General features: G+C 41.3%; 1 protein-coding gene across 5 annotated transcripts in view; it reads right to left on the bottom strand.

Annotated features, from left to right (window-relative positions):
- Positions 1-2,006: 2,006 nt before the first annotated feature.
- Positions 2,007-13,795, bottom strand: part of rspo2 (R-spondin 2) — a 76,768-nt gene continuing 64,979 nt past the window's right edge. For all 5 annotated transcript variants that reach the window (XM_050046098.1, XM_050046099.1, XM_050046101.1 and 2 more), the window contains one exon: positions 2,007-3,563. In XM_050046098.1, coding sequence (XP_049902055.1) covers positions 3,448-3,563 — 116 coding nt within the window. In that variant the 3' untranslated portion in view covers positions 2,007-3,447. The remainder of the gene's footprint in view (positions 3,564-13,795) is intronic.

Genomic DNA, 13,795 nt, shown 5'->3' with positions numbered 1-13,795 from the left:
TCATGGCGTGCCACTGCATCCTTTCAAATGTTCTAATGTAAACTTGACTCCCATTACATGTAAAGGTATTTGATAAAGCCCCTACCAAAACAGTTGCTGCACTCTGACCATTTGAGTGACACCTCACTTGATACAGTAGGAGCTCCCATGTCTTGTCCATAGCCTACAATAGCCAACAAGAGCCTGTGTTGAAAGGAAAGGCCTGCTCTCCTCTAACATCCAGGGATCCAGCCAATAACAAGTGGCTGTACCGATGACTGATGCTTCATACAGCCAATGAAATTCCAGACATACGGTATACAACTCACAAAATATGAATAAATTATAAACAGATGGTTCCAATATTGTCTTGTTTGTTATTCAGGCTTTTTAAAATTCTTTTTAGATAAATGAGATCCCAAAAAGTCATTTCTGTCTTTGTTGATTTTTACTCTTTATCAGACAGAGCACCTTTACAAACCTGTAGGATGGCTAGGCTAGGTAAGGTTTTATGAAATGGTCCCATTAAGTCCCAGCTATAGTCATCAGCAGGCATCTGTTTTGAGAAAATATTCAGGCGGAAATTAAAACCTTCTATTACAGTGTGTTCAAACTTTTATTACTCAGTGCCAGTAGCACTTACAGTGATTCTGACTCAAAAGAGACCATTGGGTGTGCATATACTTAAAGATCCAGTGTGTAGACTTTAGGGGCATTGATTGGGAGAAATGCTATATAATATTCATAACTAGGTTTCCATTAGTTTAATCACCTGAAAATAAGAATCTTTGTGTTTTTGTTACCTTCAAACGAGCCGTGTCAAAACAGAGTAGGTCCTCTTTCATGGAGTCCACCATGTTGTTTCTACAGTAGCCCAGAATGGACAACCAAACACTGACTCTGGATAAATTTGTGTTTTTTTGTTGTCCGGTTTTCACTTTGGCCACCATAGCTGTCCAACACACTTGGCACACAGGAGAAAATTTCAGTTCTGCTACCTCACCACTATGACACTAAATCCTACACACTAGATCTAGACTAGACTTTAAATTTACTATGCCTTGGATAGGTGTCTCAGGCAAATTTTACAGGAATGTTTAGTTACAAATTACAAATGTTAGCTTTGACTTTGTAGCTTATTATTCTGTATTTATGATGTAGTCCCTTAGATTTTTAACCTTAACTTTCACTACATTTTGTCAGTTTTGGCACAAATGTTACTCAGTGGAAGTGTTAAGCTGTGAAAATGAAAAGCCTCCTGTGTAAAATATGCCGTGCCACTTTGAACACCTGCGAAAGATGTTTAGGCACTTAAAACCGCTCCGTATTAGGCCTCAAGATGGACATGGAGCATATAAAGAGTGGGGTATTTCAACACTGACAGCCTCCCTATGGAAATATCATGTGTGATTTCAGGGGGGTTAACCAGAGCAGGAAGACTGTGGTCTGTGTCTCCCAGGATGATATATATGTGACACAGCATGATTCATCTGCTACTGTGCATCCATAAGCTGTCCGGCAGATTCAGCTTTTTTCTCTTTCGGGACAATGATTATACAGTGTGGATCTTGGGCTAAACTAGCCGTGACTTGCATTAAAACATTTTCTCCTTGCCCATGTACCAGGCAGATTTAAGCCTAAAGAAGACTTTTTTATGTGTTTATTTGATGTTTTGAGAACCACTAAAGTGAATAAGTGCGACATGCATTACATAAAGAGGTGATCGAATGTGTGCGCGTGATGAAAGGCGAGTGCCGCAGCCAAATGCATGTTGTTAGGGTATTACTGTATGATGTTGGAAATGAATGAGCCACCAACAGCATGCACTGGTTTTGTACCATTCATGGGGATACGTCATAGTGAATTACAAACCCTTAACAGTGCCGTCATGCTGTTAAGGCCCAATCGACCATGTCCAATCCTTTGGCTGGAGGTAGCACTCGTGTCATGCAGTGTGACATGATGGATTTCACAAATGTTTTTGAAATCACATAATTGTACACTGAAGTGAGACAAGGAAACGGCAGTTTTGGAGTTTAGCCACATATATTATAGCCATAGACAATAATGAAAAGCTTCATCATACAGTCACATGAAATGTATTTTAATAAAACACAATGTACACATATGCAGTCCTATGACCATACATTTGCTGGATCCTAATCATTAAACCTAGAATACGTCAAAGCATAGTTTTGTCTTTTTTTTCTTCTTCTTTAAAACATTGAAATCAGTAGATGAGGTCAAATGAATGAATGTAACACAACACTTTGCGCGATATCAGACAAAAACCTTTTTCCACGTGTTAAAGATATGCACTGTTATAAGGAACTCAAAGAATATTTCAGCATATAAGAGTAACAGTATGAGGCAAAAATTCTCACTGAACAAAAAAGTACAAAATAGAATCAATAAATAAATCAAATATATACCATATAAATGAAATAGCTATGTGGCGGCTATGTTTATTATTTGTTTTTAATCATTTTAATCTGTAGCTTGGTATTACAACCTTTTTATCTCTAAAACATTTAGAACGGTGAACAAGTCAATACTGAAAATACAGTAATAAGCTTTCATAATTAGATAAACTATATACACATGAGTCTGTTGCCATGCTAGTCGAACAACTAAATTTCTTCTTTTTTTATCCACACTATACAGTTAGAGCATAAAGCGGTCTGAACGTAAACAGTTTGTGCTGAGAATAAAATACTTTGCAACTATGCATGGTAATTTCTTTAATATTACTCTCAAAAATGTACATAACATAAAGGCCACACATGGGAACACTCCGTCTCCGTTCAGAGGGTAAGGTGAGGGTAGTTTTGACATAAATATAGGAACAAAAAACAGTCTCTTTCAGTTCAAGATGCCATTTTCTTGTCCATCGGCATCATTTGCTTCAGCCGAATCTCTCTTTCCTCTTCATCCTCCCTCTTTTTTTCATCCTCCCTGGTCCAACCCCCACCCACCCCCACCCCTTCCACGAGCAGTTTAGCTTGCCAACTCCCTTACTACCTCTCCTATCCACCTCCCTCTATCTGGCTCTCCCGCCTCCACAGTCTCTGGTTTGCCCCTCCATCTTCCATCACCCTGCACGGTTAATGACATTGTTAATGACAGGAAATGAGTTCAGTAATGTCAACTGTAAAGGTCCACAAGGCAAGGCAAGGGGTGGGGCTGAGAGAACAGAGTCACCTGGCTGGCGCACTGCAGCAGGGGGAGAAGCAGCGGGAGGCAGAGGCATGAAGCATGTGTTTAGTGTGTTGATACTGATATCGTACGTTAGACATATATTTTTGTAGTGACGGACTTGTGAGTCATGGTTTTGTCCGGGTGGGCTGGGGAAGGGGGGGTAGGGAGGTGGAGCGGTTCGTGATAGTCGTCGGTCAGAATATGGGTGCAGCAGCGGCTAGCAGCTTTGCGTTGGTTCTTTGTTCAATGGGAAGTCCGTAGTTTCAGTCCTCACTGGCTGGAGCGCGCAGAGGCCAAGTGGTCGCTGTGCTGGTTCTGGGCCCGAAACCGCAGCCTCTGCTTGTTCTTCTTCTTTGGTTCTTTGGATCGGTGCTTACCCGAGCCACCTGGGAATAAAGACAGAGAAAGAGAGAAAGATGGTTATCCCTTTAATCAGTACTGCACACTTGTTAGATTCTCCAAGTAACTGCCTTCCCTCTGTTTCCTGTAACCTCATGTCAAAGTTCTTGTACTCAGTGTTATGTGATCTGTTTCTTTAGCAAATGTTACATGATGACTAAGGCCAACTGACCTGGGGCCCCAGACCCTCAGGGGCCCTGAAGGCCAAAGGTTGTTGGTGTGGCAAATTACTTTGTGGTAACCTAAATTAATTTTAAATTGGTTTGAAACACAGTGAGAACTGAAATGGTAAATGCCCTGAGGTGACCCTGCAGCCCTGTCTCATGGAGGGATCCTGTGTCAACATTTGGTTTTAAAGTCGGGGTAAAACAAAAATAAATGTGTTCTGAGTTTGAAACACCGCAGAAAATTGCGTTATTAACCACGCAACCAAATTTAAATGATTAAAAAAAACAAGTATATAATATTAAGTTTCAAAATTGTGAAAAATTGAGCAATATTCTCTGCTTTGAGACACTGGGGACATGTCTGCTGAAGACGCCAAAGAGTGAGCTGCGGCACAATGAGAGACTTTCCTTAGCAGCTGACCTAATAGCACACCGCATACACACCTTGAGCCTAAGAGCGAGTGCTACTCCATAGTGACAGACTCTTGTTAGCAGCTAATGTTAGCACAAAGCACACACCCACAGCAGTGGCCATTAACAGCCAATGAGCCAAGTAGCCAATTCTGGTTAAAGACTGAAAGGTATGTTGGTGATGGCTAAAGTGCTTGTGTTTATATGATTGTACCATTTAACAGAGTTGTTTATTTACATATTTATTGGACTAAAAGAGCTAAGAGAGGTTGTGAAATGTAGCAAACTCCGCTTACAGGGGGGGAACAGGGGGTTAAACGACAATGATGCCCTCTAACGTTAGTTGTAACGTAGTTTTTAAAGGGTCCATGTCATTAGTCCGACAGCCCATTGGTCCGACATCCCATTAGTCCGACAGTCCGTGGTGCTGAATGGCTCCCGGCGGGCGTATTTCTGCCTTGATGGTGCGCCGCGACCGGCTCTGGGTCAGCTGGGAAAGGCTTGAGACGAAGCAGGCTCACGGCTTATGTGTTTGCCACTTTCTTTTTCATTTTAACCCACACCATGATCTTTTCCTAACCCTAACCAAGTGGTTTTTGTGCCTAAACCTAACCAGACCTTAACCACAGGGCATCGTGATGATTTCGGAACGGACTTCGGAACAATGGGTTTAATATGGTCGGAACAGTGGGATGTCGGACCAATGGGCTGTCGGACCAATGGGCAGTTCCTGTTTTTAAAGATATTTTTTAGGGCATTTTTTGCCTTTAATTGACAGGATAGTGAAGTGTGAAGGGGGGAGAGAGAGACGGAGAGACATGCAGCAAAGGGCCACAGGCTGGAGTCGAACCCGGGCCACTGCATAACGTAGTTTTTATATGATGGGGGTTATGTTAAGGATGACTCCAGCGTGTCCTCGAGTCATGCTTTTAGGCTCACTCGAAAAATCCTGGGGCCGGTTGCACAAAACACCTTAAATTAAGATTATCCTTAAAGTCCTAGTTAAGATTCCCTCAAAATAAAATCAATGGCACAAAACACCTTCTCCTAAAGACTTCCTTAAAATGTTCAAAATGTATTTATGTTTTTTTCCTTGTCTTGGTGTTATACTTAAGGAATCCCTAGACCATTGCACAAAAGACCTTAGCGAGCAAAGCAAGGTAACAAAAAACAAACTTAAGGTACCTCTGACTCTATCTTAACTGCAACATGATCGAGTTTTTGGTGATAAAAAAATTAATAAAAATAAATAAATAAATAAATAAACACCTTAGAAGAGCGTTTTGTATTTGGGGATCAAATTTGCTTTGTAGTTTGTGCTTTTTATGATTGCATTCCTCCAGAAGTGTAATCTTTTCCTCCTCTGACCAATATAGTTGTCTTGTCTTCTTTTCTTCTGCCATTTTTTCACTATCTAACTATAAGCCAAATTTGTGAGACGGTAACAGACAGCTGTGTGGGTACCTCAGTTAAAGACAAATTAAGCCTTAAGTGCCATACTTCGGGAGAAAACTGAAGGTGTTTTGTGCAACTGGTCCCTGGACACAGAAATGGTGAAAAGCAGTTTAACAGTCTAACTCCAGAAGTCACTTAATTTGCTTAACCTGTATATTAAAGAGACTTTAATCTCTTTAATATACTGTTATTATTACGTGACGCACATTTTTACACAGACATTTGTGTTTATTTGAATTATTGCAAACCTACCAACAGTAAATCTTGGGCAAGGTAATATTCCAGTATAGGAATATTGGTTTGTTTCTGGGGCCAAAATGGGTTTGAGGAAATGAGTGTGGGGAAGCTCACTCTGCCCTGCATGTCATCCACCAAACTTGAATTCCAATAAATTCTGTGCTTTTTTTGACAAAAATGTAAGCAAGCTAAATCCCTATAGGGAGACTGACGGGGAGCTCTGAGGCCCCCGTAACATAAAGGAATCCAGAATGTCAACATTTATCAGGTATTGTGTTGTGAAAAGATCCATGCAGTCCCACACAGCAAAACTATTCCATCACATAACCTCACTGACCTGGCCTCACTATAAAGAGATTGTTGGCAACTGTATGGTGCTGCACTAAGCATATTTGCTCTAAGTGCACCAGGGGCAGGGCTGTAGGACGAGTGGCTGCACTCAGACTCAAAATTGGGAAAGTTTTTCAATGTTGTGTTAAATTTGTACTTGATCATGTGGTCATATCACATCTTGCCGAACAACCACTGATAATATGACGCAACATATTGATGGGTTCATGGGATTGTTTTTCAAGCAACAGATTAATGACCTGTGAGCTCCACTTCTATTGATTTCACCGTAAAATGGCAGTATGTAGAAGCACAGCCATGAAACAGACTGCTGTGGAATGGATTATGTGAACTCAGCCTGCTTATTTTGGGCTGGAGTACTCAGGATTTGGGGCTTGAGCTTGGATTTGATTACACCGTCCAAGAGTTGGGGAAATTTGAAAAAGGTGATGGAATAGGAAGATAACCACTTGGAAAAAATTTGATTTTAACTACAAGTTTCTTAAAAGAATCAAAGTGTGCTTTGAGTATTGATGGCACAACAGGACTCCAAAAGAGCCCTCACAGTGGTGTTGTGCAATGAAGAAGGCCACATTACATAAAGAGCCTTATATGAGGGAACATTACATCCTCAGGCCTGAACCTCAGTTTTAAACAAATGTCTGTTCAGCCCAACACGTTTCACTGTCACTGCAATAGAGAGGAGAGATAAGTATGGGAAGTTGCATAACTCTCTTTCCAAGTTGGAAAGGTCCCCCAGCCCAAGGTTAATCCATCCCAGGTTTCACTGGGACAGGCAAGGCATGCTGGGAACTGACTTCCTGCTCTTATGGAAGCTTGTGCGGTGGAGGTTCTGCACCCACGGCTCTCTGTGACAGAGAAAACTCTGGCTACCGAACCGCAAGGCAACAATCTGGCTGCCAAGGCCGCAAATAAGATAACGAGGTGTGTGTGCGAGATGTATGTGTGCGAGGGGGGAGTGAGTGTGAGGGAATTTAAGGGAAAAGAAAATCTAATGGGGGGAAAAGTGGAGTAAGGCTTGGATGATGAGACGCTATCTGGATCCTGATCTAGAACACAAAGAAACAAGCCACGCTATGGTTCGCTGAGGGGGGAAGCACGGGAAAACGCACCAGAAAAACAAGTCTCGTCGTTTCGTTGCCTGATCCTGGTTCTTATTACTGCACTTGTTCAAGCTTTTTCTCTCACGAAGAAACAGGTAACGGCGTGTAAAATGCGGCATTATCTCTAATTGCCTTCTCATATGTGCTGGCATCGCGGTGGCCTTTTAAGCACCCCTACAAAAGACCTATTTCCCATTGGGCTACACTGTGAGGTAGATTTGAAAATATTCACTCGTTTAAGCCGACACGCATGACAGAGCGAGATATTGCTCTGCTAATAGGGTCTCCCAATGAATAATACAGATGCATGCAAACATCAAACCATCTCAGAGCTATTTCCTGCAATTAATCTAATCTTGTTATTTTGAGTCACATTGCCAATCCGAGCCATGGCAATAAAGTTTCTCGCACACAGCTTCTAGTGAAAATCCCTCTTTAAAAACAACTTTCACATCTCTTCCATCAAAGTCTCATGACCTTCATTTTAAAAATTATTACTTCTGGGGACTTTGTGCACTTGCTTAGCTGATGCCACTTTAGATTTTTTGCATGACTTACTGTACGATAATGTTTGTTAAAGTAAATCTGGAGCTGAAAGGCATTTGGCCTATAGGTTCGTTTTCCTAATTGCTCTTTAAAGAGGTAATTTTCATTCAAAACAGTGTTGCTAGGTGCCTGATAAACACGGCTTTCAGTGCAATCAACTCAAGATGAATTACATTTGACGGCAATAAAGTACATGGTGCAGCATTAAACTCCCCCTTTGTAACAGGCGAAGTCTTTGTGGGCCATTTCTTGGACGCAGGAGCTGCATTTAAAGTGAAAAAGCCTGCATTTACAGCAATCACTTCAAACACAAATATATATGTGAGAGTTAAGTTAAAAAATACTTTTCCTGGCTTGTTCGGGACTGGGCAGGAGATCTGTGCATCAAAGAGTTTTACACTCTCTGTTACAGTGCTCACAACACACACAGACACACACACTTACATACAAAAAACGCAGGAAGGGAACAAATTCAGTAACTGCATGTGCAGACTGATTGAAGAGGTATAAAATGCAGATAGAAATTACAGGTACACCAATCATCATGGGCTAGTCATATCACTTCTTTCCCTTCTCCATGCTTTTTGTAGTAATTGCAGAGCCAAAAAAAGGGATTGTCTATTTGTACCCAGGTGAGAAGTGTCACACTGCAGCTATTCCGCTGTTTACACCCACCCTACAACATGTTATTATGGATCCCACTGCACGCTGTGACTGGCGAGAACTCATCATGTGGATGTATGGGGTGCTGAGGCAGTTGGGGTTAGGGCAAAGAGGTCACAGCTAGGGCGAGTATGAGCCAATCTCAGATATTCTTTGAGATTAAAAAATTTCCAAGAGAAAAATCGCAAATGTAGAGTCAGAAAGACAATGATGTATAATGAGCGACACAGCCCAGAGGACTGTAGTCCTGTGTAAGTTAATGCTGGCTTATCATTTTTAGACTTAGTTATTATTTTCAGGACGTGTAAAGCTGTACACTGTGTACATAAGCCTTCGCAGAATAGCTAAAGTCCATGTTAAAGTCCTATTTTGATGTTGCTAGGATGCTCAGAGCAGTGTTGGGCGGTAACGCGTTACTAGCAGCACGTTACAGTATTATTATTACTTTTTCCAGTAACAAGTAGTGTAACTAATTACCAATAAAATTTCAGTAATAATATTACAGTTACCCCAAAACCTACCAACTCGTTACAATGTTACTTTTGTTATCACATCACAGCTGACTTGAAATACAACAATCACATCAGTGGACTCATTTTCGTAATCCTCGCATTGCGCAGGCACGTCACAAAGCAGCAAGCTAGTTTGGAAGATGGAAATGCTTACCTTAGCAGCTAGAAATATTCATTTTATTTTGATTTTGTCAGGAGGAAACATGACAAGAACGCCGTTGCTGCAGGTAGTAGAATTTAAACTATCTCCAAGGCGAAAAACACGTCCTCAAACCTCTGGTCTAAAACACCTCTGCTACCATGACTGACAGCACAACAACGTGAAGCTCCAGGAAATACACCCCACCAAAGGTGAGCCCTCCTCGGCTGCGGACGTCAGCGGTAGCCTTATATTGGCTCAACAACCAAAACTGGATTTTAATCGTGGGCTGCTGCAGGCTACAGAGAAGTAATGACGCTTGTGGTTGGATATGTGGTGGGTGAAATGTTGTTCCATGAGTTACTCTCCGTCTTTCAGGCAGAGCCTTGGGAAAATACTGGTCACAGGCAACTGAAGGACCCCAAGTAAAAAACAAAACAAAATCAATCGTTTGCAAGCTACTTAGCCTTAGCTACACTTACAGGCGTTTACCCAGACATTCATACAGAGGCACACATCTGAATTTTGGTTAGATACGCAACTACAATTTTTATGGGGTGTAAAAAGTAATATAACGAATAGTGTAACAACTTACTGTTAGCAGGGAGTAATAACTTTACTTTTGAAAAGAGTAACGAGTAGTACATAACATTTTTAGAGTAGAGCCCAACACTGGTCCAAAGTTATTACACCTGGGTTACACAGCTAGCCTTAGCTAAAGCTAGGACTAAATTTACCAACTAATTTTTTTCTAGCTGTCACTGTAAATGAAAAATATCCATTCTGATGAGCCGATCTATTACTTTTCTACATAACTAAATAAAGCTGTAGCGAGACACGATAAAGCAAAATCCCAAGCTAACCCATGCAAAAGGCAATTAGCTTGACGTTAGCTGTCATCTCAGCTTTTGTCTTTAGTGGATTTTATGTGATTTGTTAAGGTGCATTTAAATCACATATTACAAGGTAAAGTCAAACATTAACCTGTTATATTGATTTCAATGTAAACAGACTAAATGGACATCTTAAAAAAACAGAGCTACATTTATGATCTGTATAATAAAACTAGCTAAAATGGACAAGAAAGTAGAAAGAACACATTTTGTTGGTCGAAACTGCATTTTTCAAGGATTCTATAGACATTAAAGGTAGAGTGCAATATCTGTGTTTTGCAGGTACTATATTGATTCTATGGCAGTGATTTTTTGGGCTAAATAATTAGCCTATGAGGCATAAAATGAAGACACTGCAACCGTTTCTATCTGTTCAGCAGTGTTCAGCTTGATATCTTTACTGCCTCTGTAGTTACTGCTCTCAGTCCTTCTCTCAGTTGATTCCAAGGCTGACTTTATAGCTCCTATGTTGTGCCTGTGGTTGTAACAAGTTGATGACAGCTGTCAAGACAGCGTACAAGTCAAATTATCATGCTGCACACATGGGATATTAAAAACATTCCTTCTGAGAAAAAAAGAAAAAGTTATGGAAGTCTTTGCAGCAGTATCCAAATACATATCAGCTGATGCCTGATGCTTTCCAGTCATCACTTTTAAACTGTACACTCAGAAATCACCAGATTCTGGATATTGTAAGAAATGCTGTGTGTATTCTTACAATATCCAGAAAAACGTCTGTAATATTTTGTTTGAATACAGTGACAAGCTCTGACTTTTATGATTTTGCTTGCAGACACCAAAATCTTCCAATCAGACTCAATACCAGCATTATCAGTGTGTTTCAATCTTCAACTCCCCAAACTCACCTACACAACAATCTCAGACCATATTTTATAACCCAATCTCAATGCTGACAGCTAGAGGGCAACCAATCCCCACATAAGCCCCTTCCCCCAGCATCTGATACTAGAGAGATGGTCTATCATATCTACTCAAGAACTCCCATTTAGCCTTTCCTCAGGGCACTATGCACTCTGAACACTGAGCTTTCATCATCTCATATTTACGACCGATGTAATCACTTAAGCTGATTACCAGGGTTCACAGAGGAAACAGTTTAATTTGCCTGGAAAGAAATGATTAAGTCATCTCAATTGCTTTCAAAACCAAGAACAAATTCATAAATCTTAAAGCATGTTAAGATAATTTTGTCTTGGAAGGCACAGCAGGTTTCAAATCATTTACTGTCTTTGTTTTGCAACTGGCACAGTGAGGATCAAATCAAAGGAGCATGGCTTTTATCAGAAAATTATAATCCTTCTTTATACTTTTCTTTCCGTTCTGGCGGCATTTACTATCACTACAGCAAACCATAATTTCACCAATGTTTAGTTTTCCTTCATAGATAGAATCTTCCCCTGCCAGCTTGGCATTTGTGTTTGAGTTTGAAATGAAAATTAAATCAAACAAACAAACAAAAATCTCGAGCAAATCAAAATGTTTTGTATTTCTGAATCAGAAGCAGAGCCTGTGGTAGGATGGTTGTTTACCGCTGTCAAAAATGACCTTTGTGGAATTCTTTCATGTATCCGTGTGTCTGTGTGTGTGTGTGTGCGCGTATTTCTGAATGATATACATGCCCTTTATGCCTGTGCGTCAGTGATTGGGAGCTTCTATATCACCTATGTGAGCTTGAGAAATGCTCAGTGTCATTTCCAGTCCTTTCAGCTGCCAAACCAGTGAGCAAAGAAATATTAAACTCCTTTTGCACGCACTGTGGTGGACGTTCCTCAATAACCTCTCAAAGCCAGCCGGGATCCGCTGCTTTTTCTTTTTCTTCTCCATCATTCTCCTTCTCCCTTTTCTCCTCTCCGATGCTATTTGAGGCTCTCAGCAATAATCGAGACGACTGCATGGTGAAGGTCCAACTAAGAGTTAAGCGCTATTAGACGTATCATATTATTAGGCTCGCACTCCAGAATAATATCTCCTTGCGGAATGGCAATATGACTACTTGTCCAACTGATGCACTGAAAGATAATCAGTCAAATCCATATCCAGGGGGAAGGAAGCCAAAGCCAAAGCTCCCTTCATCTGTGTCAAAGCTAATATCTTTGTTTTGGAAAAGGGGACCAAAATCAAGAATATGCATATGTTTACATAAGAGAAAGTCTGCATAATGCAACAGTGTTGTATCCTCTGATATTGGGCTTTAATTGACCTTTTTGTCACCATGCATAGTTTCGAAGATCTCTCCACTGAAGGAAAGAGATTTTGTTCCTTTTCTTTGCCGGCCCTGAGGCTACTGTGGGGGTATCTGTATGTTACCCTATAATCACAGAGGCTATGACCTCCTAAAAAAGAGCAATGCACCGACTGTTGGCACAGGCCAAGTGATTTCATCCACTCACGGCTCCGGCGGCAGCGCAGGAATCGAAAGCCTAATCTTATCTCCATTGCTTGAGGTTTGAGAAAAATCGATGGCTGACCTCGAGAAGGCATTAAGACATACGGTAAATGGGATCCTATACTGCTGAAAACTCTCCCCTGCTCTCCTGTTACCCCATCCCTCCACTCGACGCAGACGGTCAATTAATAACTTTCGTCGTAGGACAGGGAGGGGGGGCGGTGGACAGAAGGAAAAAAAAAAAAAAAAAGAATCCAAACAATTTTGAAGAAGATTCTGGTGGACTTAAGGAAGGTAAAGCCGGAATTTTTGGCGGCTCGTCTTTTTCATAAACAGGCCAAAGCGGAGGCCATTATTTGTGAGGGAAGGAGAGAACTACTGGCGCCAGTGAGATTTGATTTCAGTGGCAGAAATTGGATTAGCAGCCATTAAGGGCCTCCTCACACATACATTTATAATGCTGTGAAGGGGAAAGGATCTGTAGCCAGCCAGTGCTCTCTTTACTCACACACCGACAACTCCTCTGTCTGGGAAAAGGTTACGGATGCTGACACTGCCCTACATCGTTGCTGAACTTAGTTTTCTGTTGATTTATAGGTGGGACACAGTGGTATGACCTCAAGTGACCAATAGTTCATCAAGGCGTAGGCCAGAGGTAGGCCAAAACTTTTAATGATGCTTTGCGCTGTTGTCTGCCTGCAGGGAAATGCTGCAGAGGGCTGATTTGACATTTGGAACAGAGGGGAACCAGATACAGATGAAAATAATGCTTAAGTGTAAAAAGGAGGAGATTTGTAACAAATAGAAAGTGAAAAAGCTACAATATTTGGAAGGAAAACTACTGCGGCAGAGACACAGACGTCAGATGTAGGAAAAAAGAAATCAGCCTTTTGACGGAGAGGACAATCATTTACAAGAGGCTCATCTTGCCAACCAACTGACAAGAGGCTCTCTGCACAGCGTCACTTAGCCCTAACAAGGTTACTCTGGATCACACTCTTTCATTCACTCTTTCATTCTTTCGTTCCCTTTCCCCCCATGCTCTGCTTACTATCACCGCGCTGCGAGGCGAGAATGATTTAAAACATACGCATTCCGATTTAAAAAGCTAATGTTGGGATTAGGCCGGTCATTATTTTCTCATCTATGACCCGACGGAGGATCTGCGCAGAGATTAAAAAAGCAGGTTAGCTCACCGCTCGGCTCTTTGATGCTTCGTTTCACTGACAATAAGTTAAAGCGAAAACCCGGCTCGGAGATTAACGTCTCTAAGCGGAGAAGTCCCGGCAAAACATGCATGACTGACACGGTGATTAATACGCCTGATGGTCAGTA

This window comes from Epinephelus moara, chromosome 6 (assembly GCF_006386435.1).
Source record: "Epinephelus moara isolate mb chromosome 6, YSFRI_EMoa_1.0, whole genome shotgun sequence".
NCBI classification, from domain to species: Eukaryota; Metazoa; Chordata; class Actinopteri; order Perciformes; family Serranidae; genus Epinephelus; species Epinephelus moara.
Note: the sequence above shows the minus strand (reverse complement) of the source record. Positions and strands in the feature narration are given on the sequence as shown.